The 14,818-nt window shown below is 40.8% G+C and overlaps 1 protein-coding gene across 1 annotated transcript; it reads left to right on the top strand.

Moving 5' to 3' along the window:
• Positions 1 to 780: 780 nt before the first annotated feature.
• On the top strand, positions 781 to 3,098 carry LOC149032301 (uncharacterized). The gene is made up of 3 exons (XM_089173374.1): positions 781 to 931; positions 2,080 to 2,210; positions 2,313 to 3,098. The coding sequence occupies exons 1-3, from the start codon at positions 781 to 783 to the stop codon at positions 3,096 to 3,098; spliced, it is 1,068 nt and encodes a 355-aa protein (XP_089029500.1).
• The last annotated feature ends 11,720 nt before the right edge of the window (positions 3,099 to 14,818 follow it).

The following is a 14,818-nucleotide window of genomic DNA, read 5'->3' as shown; positions in this document are numbered from 1 at the left end:
GATATGGGGGGGGGGGAAGGAGGGGTCAAGCCACCGGACCCGGAGAACCGACGCTACTCCCGGCGAGGTGGCGCATCCGTCGAAGAACTAAGGACAGAGTACGATCCCCCATAGTCAGCCCTGAGAAAAGACTGTGGAGACGTTGATGAACTGTGTCTCCGAACCTCGCAAAAAAGTGCTTCCGCAAGTACGCGTACTTATCCAGCCTCAGAGGGCGCTGAAGCATGTCAATCCTTTCGTCCGCTGTGTCAAAGTCAAGTGCGGTGGCGGCTGCATGGTAGCGGTCCGTATCCGAGGCAACGTCGTTGCTATGGAACAGCGACTCTATCTGCACGAACCAAACCTCCGGACTACGACGCGAAAAGCGCGGCCACGGATAAACTGCACGGCGCCAAGCGTCGAGAGGAGTGGCGGCAGAAGGGGTCGCGAAGATGGGGTCGGAAGAGCCAAAGTGTGCTTGATTCGTCTCTTCAGAAACGGTCCCCTCTGAAATAGAGGCTCCGATCGGGTGCTGCAGTCGCACCAAGAGCCGGGGAGGAACCTGCTGACCACTGGGGCAGTTGCAGGCAAATCCTGAAGAGCAGGCGCACCCGACGATTCGACAGTGACGCGCTGTGAGGCTTCCGAAACGTGTGATCGGCATGTTAATAAAGAAAGACGAAAAGAAAAGAAGAAAAAAAGGAAGTAAAACGAGCGAAAGACGCGAGAGAAACAGGAGAAACGAAAAGTAACGGAAGAAACGAAAAGAAAAGAACGCGAAACGGAAAGAAACGAACGAAGATGACGAAGAACGAAAGGTACCGAAGACGAACGAAAGGTACCGAAGACGCTGCGATGACGTGGCAGGCCGAGTGTGCGAGAAAGGACAAGAGAACGAAAGAACAGGCGAACTTAATGGCTGCCAAAGACAAAACCACTGTTAAAAATGGCTGTAAAACGTTGCCACGAATCAAAATGGCCGACAAAAGACAAGACCACGAGTTAAAATAAATTGTCGTTAAGAGGGCAAGCCAGAAACAACGAATAGAAAACGTTTTTTTACTGCCGATCATAGGCGAACCCGTATAGACAATTAGGAAAAAAAGAAAGAAGAGAAAAAACCAATCAGATCTGGTTCTGCAAGATCACGTCAGGGTCACCAATGTGGACGTGGAAGTAGATTCCCGCCCATAGGCCGCGCCGCGTTGCTAGTTACTGACCACTGCGTTGACGAATCACTGACGCCGGACGACGACCAGTAGAAACTTCCTTTTTTGTCACTAGTGATCTCACAGAACAGAAAATGACGAAGAGAAATAGCGAACAAGCACACGAGAAAGAGGAGACACAGAATTTTGTTGAAGGACAAAATTGAAATCACGAGGAAGCGAAAATGTTGACTAGGTTATTTGACCAACCGCACAAGAATGATCGATATCGATCCAGCTTCCGCTGAATCCTAGATCATCGGGGCGCGGAAGCAGACGCGCCGATATCACGCTATGTTAATCCGCCAATCAAAACCTCAGGTCGAAATCACGTCACATGTTTCGGCCGGACAGATGCTGCCACCGCCGGACGCGCGCACTCCCGGCGGCTGCTAGGGACATCTGCGTAGGTTGGTGCCGGTGTATAGGAAGGTGTCAGCACCGCCCTGGAGAGAAGCTCTGCAACTCACGAGTTGACCGAGAGGTGGCAGCACCGAGCAGGTGCGTGTAGCGGTACGACCGAAGGTCGCGACCTCTGAAGTTACTAGAAGGCTAGGGAACCACGCTAACAAGTAGTGGTCACCAGACTAGTACAGTCTGTGCGTAGCCGTTGAGAAGTGTACAAGAAAGAAAAGCAAGTCGCATCCTAACAATAAAAATTATAAAATAAAATTCAGTCTAATATTATCTTTACTATAGAGAAACCCTCTACAGTAAATTGGTGCTGAAAGCCAGGAACGTCCGCGTGAAAAATAAAAAATAATACAAAAACTAAAATAAAAAAAATAAAAAGAATAAAAAAATGGCGCAACTAACCAGCGAAGCCGACGTGACCCGTGCCGATACAAAAAGGAAGTCAATGCCAGTGAGTTTAGAAATGTAACGCTTCCAGCTTTTTGGAAAGAGGAACCAAATTCATGGTTCGTAATGTTGGAAAAGGAATTCGCGGCGTACAACGTTAAATCGGATGCCGTAAAGTTTTCAGCGGTAGTAAGGAATTTGGATACCATGCTGATAAGAGAGGTACACGACATCTTAGCATCCCCCCCCCCCCCCGAGCAATGTACGTATACACATTTAAAGGAAGCCTTAATACACAGACTAACTAAATCCGACGAACAACAGCTAAGGCGATTATTAATGGGAGTTGAATTAGGAGACAAAAAACCGTCCGAACTTTGGAGAGAAATGAAACGCCTAGCAGGTGATAGTGTTAGCGAAAAAATGCTCCTAACGTTATGGATGCAAAGGATGCCAACCAGGGCACAAGAGATCCTGGCAATTGTAGACGAAAATACGTCACCCGCAAAGTTAGCGGAAATGGGTGACAAGATCCTCGAGAGAGAGCGTCTGCCGGAAACGGCCGCTATTACGGAAGCAGCGTCAATAGAAAGTGCCGCTCAAACAACAACCAATCGCGAGGCAGCAGAAATCAAGCAGGAAATCGCGCAACTAACGGAGAAGATAGAAAAATTGATGCGCGGTAGAAGAAAATACCGAAGTTTCCGCGGAAGATCCCGAAGTCGAAGCCGATCGTCAAGCACTCACCGAAACAATGACGGCCTATGTTACTACCACTGGAAATTCGCGGAACGATTGTGGAAGTGCAGATCCCCGTGCAAGTGGACAGGCCCGGATAAAAAAAAAGCCTTCGGAAAACTAGTGCAAGCGTCTCAAATAGAGGCGGTTGACGACGCGACGAAAAACCTGCGCCTCATGGTAAATGATAGGAAAACAGGAGCATGTTTTCTAATAGACACTGGTGCAGACGTCTCAGTGATTCCACGTACTTCGTTAAATGAAACCAAAGACAATACGTGTAAGTTATATGCGGCAAATGGTGCAGAAATAGACACATTCGGAAAAAAACTTTTAAACTTAAATCTTGGACTTCATAGAGATTCATTATAGCGAATGTTTCTAAAGCAATAATTGGCGCTGATTTCTTACATTTTTATAATTTACTACCAGATTTAAGAAACAAAAAATTGTTGGACGGCAATAAATTGCTTTCTAGGAAAGCAGAATTAGTAAATATAGACGTTCCTACCATTTTGACCATTAATTGTAATAGTCCGTATTTAGAACTTTTTAGGGAGTACGCAGATTTAACTAAATCAACTTCAAGGAAACCCATCAGCCGCACGGTGAAACATTATATTATCACAAAAGGTCCTCCGATAGCAGAGAGAGCAAGAAGACTGAATCCGGAAAAACTGCGAATCGCACAAGCCAAATTTCAGCAACTAGTCAGCGAAGGAATCTGTCGCCCGTCCAAAAGTCAATGGGCGAGCCCTCTGCATATGGTATCAAAGAAAAATGGCGAATGAAGGCCATGTGGAGATTATAGGCGATTGAATAGCGTTACGGTACCAGACAGGTACCCCATTCCACATGTACACGACGTCACGCAACAATTTTGTGATTGTAATATATTTTCCACAATAGATTTGTTTAGAGCATATCACTAAATTCCGTTGGCTAAGGGAGATATAGAAAAAACAGCGGTAATTACACCTTTTGGTTAATTCGCATACACAGTGATGCCTTTCGGTTTATGTAACGCGGCGCAAACATTCCAAAGGTTTATGAATATAGTATTAAGCAAATTAGATTTCTGTGCCTGTTACATAGATGATATAATTGTAGCGTCTAAAAATAAGGAATCTCATGAAAAACTTTTGCGTGCAATATTTGATAGACTTAGGCAATATGGACTAACAATAAATATTTCAAAGTGTAATTTTTTTCAAAATAGCGTAAACTACTTAGGTTATAAGATAGATAATAAGGGTATAGCGCCGTTGGATGAGCGAGTCCACGCTATACAAAACTATACCAAACCAAAGACTGTTTCAGATATGCGACGTTTCCTTGGGGTAGTGAATTTTTATAGGAGGTTCTTACCAAAGGCTGCAGAATGGCTTGACCTACTTAAAAAATATATGATAGGTGCCAAGAAGCACGACAAAAGACTGATAGAATGGAATCAAGCATCGGAAGAAGCTTTTAAAAAAGCCAAAGAAGCAATTGCCACAGCAACGTTATTGGCATACCCAAAAGAGAAAGCAGTATTAAAATTAAAGACTAATGCTTCCGATAACGCAATTGGAGCAGTGTTAGAACAATTCTGCGATAACAAATGGGAACCACTAGGATATTTCTCAAGGAAACTAGAAAAAGCGCAAATTAGATATAGTGTGTATGATAGGGAATTATTAGCTATCTATAAAAGTTTAAAGTTTTTCAGATATTTTGTCGAAGGAAGAGAATTAATAATAGAGACTGACCATAAACCACTGTCATACGCTTTTAAGCAAAATACGGACAAAGCAAGCCCAAGACAAGCCAGACAGTTGCATTACGTAGGACAGTTTACTTCCAAAATTGTTTACGTTGCTGGAAAAGACAATGTGGCAGCTGACGCTATGTCAAGACTGGAAACCATAGACATGCCAGTCTTAGTATCAACAGAAGAGCTAATGGCAAAGCAACAAGAGGATGACGAACTAAAGAATATTTTGGCAGAAGAAAAATGGAACCGGCAGAAGATTTTCCTCGATAGCTCTGATAAGTACATATATGGCAACATAGTAGGAAAAAGCATAAGACCATACGTTTCAGTCTCTTTACGGAGGCAGATTTTTAAGAACGTACACAATTTGTCACATCCCAGCGGCAGATTAACAAAACACCTTATAGGAAAAAGCTTCATGTGGCCAAAGATGAACAAAGATATTGCAGAATGGTCAAGTACATGTTTAGGATGCCAAAAGTGCAAAATAAGCCGTCATAACAAACAGGTACCTTTGAAAATAGAAGTACCACAAGGACGTTATGAACATGTACACATAGATATAATAGGTCCATTACCAACGAATAAAAATATGAGATACTGCCTAACTATGATCGATAGGTTTACTCGATGGTCAGAAGCAATTCCAATGCCGGATACCTCTGCAGATACAGTGGCAACAACATTCTATTCGCAGTGGATTTCAAGATTTGGTTCTCCTATTACAATTACAACTCATCAAGGAACACAATTTGAAAGTCAACTATTTGAAGCGTTAACCAAATTAGTCGGAGCGAAAAGAATTAGAACAACAGCATATCACCCTGCATCAAATAAAATGATAGAAAGATGGCATAGATCACTTAAAGCAGCAATAATGTGCCATGAAGAAAAAGACTGGGTAGGAATACTACCAACAGTGCTCCTTGGTCTACGCACAAGCCTAAACGAAGATATAAAAGCTTCAGCTGCGGAATTGGTATATGGTGAAAACATCAGACTACTAGGAGAATTTTTCCTCAGCGAAGAACTATTACAAGATCCACACATATTCTTAGAAAAATTAAGACAACATATAAGGCAAATCAGACCGATACCCACAGCACACCATACCAAAAAGAAACATTTTATTCAGGATAGGTTGTATACATGTACGCACATATTTTTAAGGGTCGACGCTGTAAAAAAACCATTAGAAGCGCCTTACGAAGGTCCATACGAAATTATACAAAGAATCACAGATAATATATTCAAAATTAACTATAAAGGAAAACATATAAATGTATCTATAGAAAGACTAAAACCAGCGTTCGTCGAAAAAAATTGCAATACCGATTCGTATGTACCAATTAAAACTTATTAGGTTAAGATAGAGATAGTGCAATATTTTTATATATCTTTATATATTTTTACATTTTTGTATACTAGTAAATATCTATAATTTTAAGTTTCGCATTTTATGTAATAAGAAAAATGCTCCGAAGGGAGTAGTGTAGCGGTACAACCGAAGGTCGCGCCCTCTAAAGCTACTAGAAGGCTAGGGAACCACGCTAACAAGTAGTGGTCACTAGACTAGAACAGTCTGTACATATCTGTTGAGAAGTGTACAAAAAAGAAAAGCAAGTCGTATCCTTTAAATAAAAATCATAAAATAAAATTCAGTCTAATATTATCTTTACTATAGAGAAACCCTCTACATGCGGGATGCTACAAGCCTATCAAAACGCTGAGGCGTTACTTGAGGGGTAAAAAAACTCTAAAATTTAAAAAAAAATCGATTATTTTTTTTTTTTTTAGCTTAAAGTGTACTTTATATGTCTAAAAACAATATGCACTTGGTCCTGAAGTCAAACAAAATTTTAAACATGTCGAAATCTTGGTTTTACCGAAGCGAAGCGAAGTATGAGAATAGGACACTGTAGCGTTTTTGCAATTTACTATTGTCGTTACATCGTTTGCCTTTTGTTCCAGTTCTTTTCTATTATTTCCTCTGACTACTATCACGATATCGTCAGCGTATGCAATAACCTCATTTTCTGTTTCTGAGACATCGTCAGGAATTTCATTAAGGATAAGGCTCCACATGATCGGTCCCAAAACTGATCCCTGTAGGCCGGTATTTGTTGTATATCTAGCTATTCTGTTAAAGAGATTGCTCGCGATGAGGTTTTTAGGGCATGTTTTTAGGGCAGCTCCTGCGCTTAAGATTGCTAAGAACGCTGGACCACCAGACCCCGTCAAACGCGCCAGAAATATCGAACATAAGACAAATTGCGTATTTTTAATCCGTTTGGTTTACGATGTCCCTTAATTTAACTTTGTATAGCATCCTCGGCTGATCTACCTTGCTTAAAACTGTATTGTCTATTTGAAGCCAGAGGATGAAAGTGCGAGATAGCCTGCAGTCTTCCAGCGATCTGTTTCTCCAAGATTTTCCCCCGAACTAAGAGCAGAGATATAGGTCTTTATGATTTTTGTTCTGTTGCTGGCTTTTCCATACTTTTCGTGGGATCTTAATTTCAGCTATCCTCCATTGATTTCGAAAGACACTCTGATTTAGGCATTTGTTGAAAAGATGTTTTAATTGTTTCTGAAGTACTGGCATTTCCTTTTTGATCATCTCTCTTTTTCAGAGTTTAGCTGCTCAGATGCTATATGTTTCAAAGTTCAACGCAAAAACAAGAGATAACGCTAGCGGTGCACGCGTCCAAGATGAACGAATGAAATGATGCCACAATAAAACGATAAATGTTTTTGTCAGAACTTTTGTTAAACCACGTTAAGCAGATAACTTTTAGTTCACTTTTATGCAGAATATTTTACACTCTACACTGATTACACACTTAAAATTGCAGATCGCTATAAAACTATTTTTTCACAGAAAAAATACGGAGCGACGTTGACACGTGCTGTATCGATTTTTAGGGGGCGCTTGTAGTCCCGTCGGCGAGACAGGAGGAATTTGCCCGACGGCGCAGACGTCACGAGGCGCATACTCCATCAGGCTTTCAGCTGTTGCGGCAAGTTTGTCCAGATCAGTTGTACGGCTACTAGCGCCCCCTGGATTAAAGTGTGTAGGACGTCTCTACGTCGCTCTGTTTTAAACCAGTGGTAACGTGTATTATTTTGCTTTTACTAATTATTATTTTGTGATTAGTGTAAAGTGTAAAAAATTCTGAATAAACTGATATATAAATTTATATTAGTTAAAGTAGTGAAAGAGAAACATTAACGAAAAACTATATTCGTGTTCTCAGACTACTGTGCAGCCATCTTGGATAAACTTTTCGGTCAGAAGTTTATCCCGCGCGAGTGGTGCGCCGCATTGCGGCTCAGTGCGAACTGTCCGGTTTGGGCAAACCTATGTCGAGCAGCCAATCAGAGCGCTCCATAGATAAGAGTGAATTTAAAAATAAGCAATTAAAAACGATGGAATTCTCGCCATTGAAGAATAGGTCTGTCGTAGCAATGGAAATTGCTGATGAACAGACTATTTGGAAAATTAAGGCAAAAAAACGAAAAGAATTAAGTGATGAAGAGCTTAATAGCGAAGGCAACGTGCCAAAAAAACCTATGAAAAAACAACCAGATAATGAGATAGAGAAAAAAATTTAAACTTTCAAACGTTTTGAGAGGAATCTAAACATATAGAAGTTGATGAAATTGTCATTGACGATCTCATTGAAATAAAAAACAATGTTTCTGCTATGCTCAAAACTATCTTGGAACTCAAAGATAAGAATAAAAACTTTTAACAAATGAAGCTAACAGAAGGATCTATTGATGATAAGCTGCAAAAATTGGAACAGGCCATACTTACAGCAACATCAAGCAAAAACGAGCTATAGAAGAGCCATACCACGCAGACAAAATCAGCTAGTTACGCAGACTGTCTTAAAATCCCGGCAGTAGCAAATGAAGCAAGCAAGAATACAAGCACAACTAGACACGTAGTTGCAATCTACCCAACAATAGAAAGCAAAATCTGTACCAGCGAAGAGACAAAAAAAACGGTCATGGCAAATATGGCACCTGCCAAAGAAAAACTAAAGATTTGCAATGTAAAAAAAATTTCTAAAAACGGAATTCTTGTCGAGACTAAAACGAAGGAAGATTTTGAACGAGTTATCAATGCTGAAAAATGGCAACAGGTTGGCTTACGAACCGGTGTACCATCTAAAAAGAGACCAATGCTCATGGTGCAAAACGTACCAAAAGAAATGAGTAATACGGAGTTTCTCGATGCACTCAAACAACAAAATATGGAGGAACTGTCAAAAAGTAAATTTGCTGAAGAAATCTCCATTTCTCACAGATCAGACTGCAAAAACTCTGATAATGTCAACGTGATCCTAGAGGTATCACCTAATGCAAGGAACAGCCTTCTAAAAAATGATGAGGTTTACATTGGATGGCTATCCCTACGGATCAGAGACCACACCGTCGTAAGCCGATGCTACAAGTGCCAATCCTTTGGTCACGTGTCGAAACACTGCCAAGCTAAGACCGACACATGTGGACATTGCAGATGTGATGGACACAACTACAAGGAGTGCAAAGCTAAGGATAAGAACCCAACATGCATCAACTGCAAAAGAGCAGGAAAACCTTGCAATCACTCATCGCGTTCAGCAGAATGCCCAGCATATAAGATTGCACTTGCCAGCTACATCCAAAAAGTAGATTATGGTAAGTAACTCTACAACATATGCTACTAGGGAAATTGTAACGATAGGACAAATAAATGCGCAAAACTCAAAGTCTGTATCAGATGAACTAAGGCAATTAGCATTTGAGCACAAGATAGACATACTTACGGTCCAAGAACCCTATTCGTATCATAATAAGGTGGCAGGCATAGGAATATGCACTAAAGTGATACTAGATACTAAAACATTCTCAAATGTTATGGCATCTAATAATATTAAAGCGGCAATAGTAATTTTTAACAAAAGAATTGATGTTATTAAAATTGAGCAATTAAGCAACACCCACATAATTTGCGTCGAGATTAAAATTGACAATTTAAAGTTTTACTTGGTTAGTGCATATTTCCAACACTGTGAGGATATTGATCTATATATGCTTCATTTGGAAAATATCCTAATGGTACTGGACAGGAAGAACATTATATTTTGCATAGACTCAAATGCTAAGTCAACAACTTGGTTTAGTAAGTGTACAGACGAAAAAGGAGAAGCACTTGAGGAATTATTATTGCAATTTCAACTACACATAGCCAACAAATAATCTGAAACCTTCACCTTTGACAATACACGAGGACAGGATAATATCGATATCACAATCGCTGGCAGTAGCTGTATTAACTCTATATCTAATTGGAAGATACACAACGGCGAAACAACAAGTGACCACAACCTTATCACATTTAAAATATGACAGAGTCCGGTCCCCCATCGTCAGACCAGAGAACAGCTTTTGAAGCCGCTGCACCGTCGTGTCACTGAAGCGCGCCAGGATTTGCTCTTTGAGATGATCGTACTTCCTGGAGGGAGGCGGACGGTTGAGCACGTCTTCCATCTCTTTCAGTGTATCAAAGTCAAATCCTGCAATGGCCGAGTGATAGCGCTCGGTATCAGAGCGCATATCGTTGCAGTTAAACAGAGATTCCATCTAAAGAAACCAAAATTCTAGGCTACAACACGACAAGGGCCGCCAACGATAATTAGACCGGCGCCCGGCATTGTCGGAGGCGGGGGCGTCGGTTTTTTGTGCAAAAACCACGGTATTAAAAGCTGATGCGTCAGTCGTCGCCATGACAGAAGCAAGAGTAAGGGGGGGGGGGATGACCGTTGACCAACTAGTTCTTGTATGGGCGAGCTTGTCGCCGCAGCCGCGTCCGGCTGATCGCCGGTTGCGCGCTACCGAAGTCTTAGCTCGCGTAATCGGCATCTACTCGAAAGGGAAAATCACACCCGAAGGAAGAAAAAAAGAAAAGATGAAGGAGAACAGACTTACAAATGATGTGCGAAAGAGAAAGAAGAAAAAGAACGAAATTGCCGCTGTAGGAATGAAATGCTGGTAGAAAGAAAATGGCCATTCCACAAGGCAAAGGAAGACAAGAGAAGATAGCTGACCAGAGACGAAACCAAATGATAGAAGAGAAACGAAGAAAAACACAGTCAAACTGGTTCTGGAGATCACGTCGGAAACACCAGTGTGGGAAGTCCACTAGTCGCGGGCAGAACGACGAGTCACTTATAACGGGATGACCAATAAAAATACCGGACAAGGCGAGGGACCTTTTTTACTCGCGATCTTACAGAACAGAATTTTTGTTAAGAAGATAGAAAATTACATACAGACTCACAAAAGAGAATAGAATAATAGAACGTAAATGGAAGAGTAATTAGCGCAGACAACTAGAAGGCTCAGCGATCGATTTATAATTGATCAAGAATAATCGAAGATCGCCGGGCCCGGGGAAAAGGCACGCAGAGATCACGCTACGCTAATCGACCAGTCAGAATCCTTGGTCGCGATCACGATACATGTTTCGGCCAATCAGCTGCCTCGACTTCATGGACCGGCTACAGGGCTTAGGCAGATGGTGCCACTGCTGTACACGCGTACCTTTGGTGGCCGCTGGTGACATCTGCTGAGGTTAGCACCAATGTCCAGGAGATATCAGCACCACCCTGGGAAGAGACAAATGCAGCTGCGAAGCGTCAACCGTGGTGCGTCAGCACCGAGCAGATGCGAGACACCACAAATCTGCAATGGTTTGATACAATTCTCGAAACATTCTGGTATATCTAAAGAAACTTTACACTTCCTAAACTCTCACGTTGTTTCTTTCCGTTATTTATTTTGTTCAATAAAATATATGAATTAACCCATTAGCGCTTTCACGTGATGTAAAAAAACATATACAATCTCCCTTAAGAAACTGAAAATCACACCTTTGTTTCTCAAAAAATAATACAAATATAAAAAAATTATATGCGTTATTACATTGCTTATAAAAACAGTATCAATTTCTCCGATTTCGTTTTTTTCAAATATCTTCTATATACGAGATAAACGCTGGCTAGTAAATCTATAAATACCCTGTGTATATATTAGTCAGTATTGTGTGTTGCGGAAAGTGTGCAGTTCCTGGAGTGTCAGACTCGCCTGTCAGATAGCCCTATCGACTAAACACATATCTATCCTAGTGACGTGGTATGCCCATCCCAGCACCACTGAGAGATATTACTTCGGGATGGCGCCACTCAGTTTGGTCCCTTAACAGAACTCTCCTCTTTGCTCTGCTGGAGCCATAAGACTAGCTAGAGTCTTTTTATCTCCTTCTTTTGGTCGTTAAAACGGTTTTAAAATAGGAGGATACCTTGATTCACTCTTTGTGTCTTTGGAGCATTATCGTGGTGATATTGTCCGGCTAGATCTCTCCGAGGTCTTGCTTTCAGGGTGAGTCGTTCAGCGCTCCACCAGTCACACTCAAAAAAAGTTTGATGGGCGTTATCGACGCTTGAATCACCGTAAAGGCAGTTTCCCTTTCCCATTTTTGCGAGATAAGAGCAGAATAGACCGTGTCCCGTTAGTAGTTTGGTGAGGTAAAAATCGACTTCCCGGTTCAGCCAGCTTTCGAGGTTACTATCAGTCTTGCGGTCCATCTGCTTCTAGATTTCTGTTGTCATTTGCGTTGCCAGGTCTCGAGGCTTCTTGATCTTACGAGCTTTGAGTCCTCCTTCTTCCCCAAAAAGGGCCTTTGTAGGTAGACGAATTTTCTCTTCTGGACAGTAGGTCGATTAGGATTACCCCCACTATTACTAGCACTGCGGGCTCAGAGACTGTGCGGTAGGAGCACGCGATCCTGAGTGCCCCTTTCCCTTGCACTGCTGCGATACGCTTGAGATATATGTCATATCGCAGCACATCGGCCCAGACTTCCGTGTCGTACAGCATCACTGTTCTGCGGCGAGAATCAATAATTACCGCATAACACGGTCAGGTGCTTTTCATGTTGGTCATTAGAGTGCCAGCCTTTTACCTTTGGTGCAAGGTGTTCGTTTTAAGAGAGACGTCCGGGATCGTCTCTTTGTTGCTAGGCCTTTGAGCCTGTGTTGAGGACTATTAGCTCTAATCTCGACACAATTTCTATGATCCTTCTTCCTCTGGAGTCCGGTCTGGCCTTCACCCACTCGAGAGGCTTGGCATTGAGGTCTTCAGTCACTATGAGATCCCCTTTTATTTCCCGCACCATATCTTCTAGACCAACCAATTTGGCCTGGAAGTCGTCTATCTGGTCGTTTGGGGTGAGATAAACACTGACATAAGTCACTGTCTTATGTCTCACTCAATCTGTTAAAAAGGAATAAGAAAGTAATCCACAATTTCATCTAACCTTAATGTAATATTCAAATATGCGCGCCCAAAGAACAATAGTTACTAATAGGTAAGACAAAAGAGGGATAGGAAGTATATCAGGAAATAGTTACTAGACAGTTGAAGAAGATCACTTAAGAAGCGCGGACGTATTATAAGAAAGGTTCTATTATAAAATATAAGTGTTATACAATCTTTAATATTAAAATAAAGTAAGACTGAAGCTTTGCATTTAATATAATATAATATAAAACCTTGCCGAACCCGCTGCAATTTTCCTTAATTCAAAAGGGAAAAATTAACAGGTTATGGGCCCAGAGCACGTGTTCGGCAATTGAAACGACCGCGTGTAAAATAAAATAAAATAAAATAAAATAAAACTAAGTGTGCAAGAAAATATACATGAATATCAAGAGAGAAATGATGGCTAGTGAAAACAATATAACTGGAACAATGGATAATATTGAGAAATTGCGAGATGCAAATGGATATAACATGTGGAAATTCCAAATGACGATCTTTCTAGAAGCAGCTGATCTGCACAATCAAATAAATGATGAAACACCAATAGAAGAACGCAATGAAGTTTGGAGGAGAAAAGATGCGAAAGCAAAAGGATTTATTGTAAGTACGATAGATAATACCCTTAAAATTCATCTAATAACATGTGATTCAGCATATGCCATGTGGCACAAATTAAAAGGAATCTTTGAAAGAGACACTGCACAGCAAAAATGCTCTGCAATGCAAGAATTTTTTGAATATAAAATGAAAAGAGACCACAATGTGGCAACACACATTGCTGAATTAAATAATATAGCATATAAAATAAAATCTCTTGGAGGAAATATCGATAATAGCATGTTGATATCCAAAATATTAACGACATTACCAGAAAAGTACAGGTACTTCATCAGTGCATGGGAATCAACACCAGCAGATAATCGAACCCTCACAAACTTGACGGCTCGTCTTTTAGCTGAAGAAGCAAGGGACCATGTAGCTGAAGAGGAAGAGATAGCAATGAAAGTTGAAACAAGAGAATGTTTCAAGTGTCACAAAAGAGGACACATTGCAGCAAACTGTAAGAAAAGTGGAAAAGACACTATGTATTGTCACAACTGCAAGAGAAATAATCATAACACCAGGAATTGCAGAAAAGGATCAACTGCAGCATGTAAAATTTGTAAGAAAACTAATCATACTGAAAATAGTTGTTTTTTTAGAAAGCGATTAAATGAATATGAACCAGGAACAAGTAGTGGAAAAGTGGCATTTATGGCAGGTATGGAAGAGTCCAAGGAAGAATGGATAGTCGACTCGGGAGCCTCGGTACACATGACAAACCAGAAGGATCATCTGACAAAGTCAAAGTCAGTAGATACTAAGATCAACATAGCTAGTACCAAAGGCACAATGACAGCACGAGAGCTCGGATCACTAGAAATGGCTAGGTGCGAACTAAAAAATGTTCTCTATGTTCCCGACTTAACACAGAATTTACTTTCAGTGAACGAAATTACTAAAGCTGGAGGAAAGGTAACATTCAATAAAGATAAAGTAGTTATAAGTAAAAATAATAAAATTATATTAGAAGGAAGAAAAAACACAGTTGGATTATATACTATCAATGCAAGAGAAGAAGCTATGCAAACATCACTTAAGATTAATGCAGAACTACTTTGGCACAAAAGACTTGGACACCTGGGTGTAGATAATATGAAAAAACTCCTGGAAATCTCAACTGGAATGGAGATAGACAAGGGGATACTTGGTCAGCTAAGCAATTGTGAAACCTGTATAAAAACAAATCAGAAAAGGAAACCATTTAACAGTGTAAGAGAAAGAGCAACAAGACCTTTGCAGATAATACACACTGACGTTTGCGGCCCAATAACACCAGTAACATGGGATAAAAAGAGGTATTTCTGCACATTCATTGATGACTATACTAATTTCACAATGGTATTTCTCCTAGCACATAAAA

The sequence above is a fragment of the Polistes dominula genome, unplaced genomic scaffold, assembly GCF_049000335.1.
Source record: "Polistes dominula isolate Pdom_NZ unplaced genomic scaffold, Pdom_raw_medaka contig_386, whole genome shotgun sequence".
NCBI lineage: Eukaryota > Metazoa > Arthropoda > Insecta > Hymenoptera > Vespidae > Polistes > Polistes dominula.
This window is presented reverse-complemented; position numbering and strand designations above follow the sequence as displayed.

Bases quoted from the DNA above. Each gene is read 5' to 3' on its own strand.
- LOC149032301 (XM_089173374.1), top strand. From the start codon at position 781: ATGACGAAGAACGAAAGGTACCGAAGACGAACGAAAGGTACCGAAGAC. The intron at 932-2,079 runs GTAAAACGTTGC...TAACGCTTCCAG, and splicing joins AACCACTGTTAAAAATGGCT to CTTTTTGGAAAGAGGAACCA. The intron at 2,211-2,312 runs GTACACGACATC...GACGAACAACAG, and splicing joins ATACCATGCTGATAAGAGAG to CTAAGGCGATTATTAATGGG.